A 1,521-nucleotide genomic window follows, 5' to 3' on the forward strand; every position below is an offset into this window, starting at 1 on the left:
TTTTCTTTGTACTTCACTGGACAGTTCATTTGAATTTAGTTCTGTCTCACTTCTTGCTCTCCTCCTAGATGAGGTAGTTGGTCTAGAAATCAAATTGGAAGATGATGGTTTCTCTTCCTGTAACTCTTGCACAGAGTCCTTTTGATCACTCCTGTCTTCAAGATGACACCTATTTTCACTCACATGTGCCAATGGTTCCTGCTGATTGACTACTATCAAATTTCTGTAGATCATTGTATAGATTTTCCTGTGGTCTTTTACAGAGAAGCTTGACTCACTAAACAGATCCCCTAGAAGATCATTTGAACAATATACCATATGTTGTTGTTTTTCATCATATAATCGCTTAGACATAATATATTGGCCTAGATAAAATAGAACCTCTTTCATAGTGTAGGTGTCTTTTTGTGCACCAACAGATTTTAACAACTTCAAAAGCCATGGTTTTGGTCTAACCAGGGTCTCTTGTTCTGAAGCAGGAATCTGGGAGGTACTTGGAACAGCATCATCGGCAGCGGGTACAGACATTCCAGTATTGCACATTTGCCTGGATCAGTGCAAGCGCGAACGGGACTGTGGCCACGAAATAACTAGAACTGGGAGAGGGCATGGGTTTTAAATAGCCCCAGCTGGAGACAAGTCCGGGCTTAGCTCCGCTGACTGCAGACTCGGAACGTGTCCGAACTTGATCAGCCCAAGAGGAAAAGCTGAGTCAACCTGCTATCCAACAGGCCTGGTTTCGCCCAGAGGCGGTACCGGACAGACTGCAGGGAAGACACCTGCCGTCATTCAGACCCCCTGCCCGGAGGGGACCACAGCCCCCGACTGTACACTTTTTAAAGAATATATTTTCTTTTAGATAGATTATTCTTCAATAAATTTGACCCTGAAAACTGAAAACTAGAAAATAAATACCTTGCAGGAGAACAAAGAAGGACTGGGTGCTAAAATCTTACCTGTTATCAGCTCAGGAAGGCAGTGTACACAACGGAGTTAACTGCTGAATAATAAATTTCCTTTGTTCTAATTTATTATTATTTTTTTTGCATTTGAATGGTGCTCCCACTGGGGAAAGAAGTTAAGAGATATAAATTGTAACCCTTAAAACTGAGAAAACTTGGGGGCACACCTTCCTTCCTTAATTCAGGTTACCCAAGAAAAGAGTATGTTTTGTGAGCTAAGTGAGTTGGCTAACTTTATAAAAACCAGATTTTTAAAAATTTTACTCTTAACATGGATTACATTTCAACATCAGGAAAACAAATGTCCTCACCACTGGATCAATAGGCAACAACATGATAGATGGAGAAAGGATTGAAACTGTCAATTATTTCATCTTATTTGGAACAACAATTAACATTCTTGAGACCAGCAGTCAGGATATCAGAAGACATAAAATCAGGACTTACTTTTGCCAAGTCCACTGTCAGAGACCTTTCCATATTACTGAGGACCAATGATGTCAATTTGAAGACCAAGGTGTGCCTGGTTCAGGCCATGGTCTTTTCAGTCACTTGATAT

General features: G+C 40.7%; 1 protein-coding gene across 1 annotated transcript; it reads right to left on the reverse strand.

Moving 5' to 3' along the window:
* Window positions 1–6: 6 nt before the first annotated feature.
* Window positions 7–544, reverse strand: LOC102863509 (E3 ubiquitin-protein ligase Mdm2-like; the record flags this gene model as incomplete). The annotated part of the gene is made up of 1 exon (XM_006903482.1): window positions 7–544. A coding segment is annotated over exon 1 (537 nt), but the record flags the coding sequence as incomplete, so codon positions are not given.
* Window positions 545–1,521: the final 977 nt, after the last annotated feature.

The sequence above is a fragment of the Elephantulus edwardii genome, unplaced genomic scaffold (genome assembly GCF_000299155.1).
Source record: "Elephantulus edwardii isolate Elephantulus edwardi_28Jun2011 unplaced genomic scaffold, EleEdw1.0 scaffold02168, whole genome shotgun sequence".
Lineage (NCBI taxonomy): Eukaryota > Metazoa > Chordata > Mammalia > Macroscelidea > Macroscelididae > Elephantulus > Elephantulus edwardii.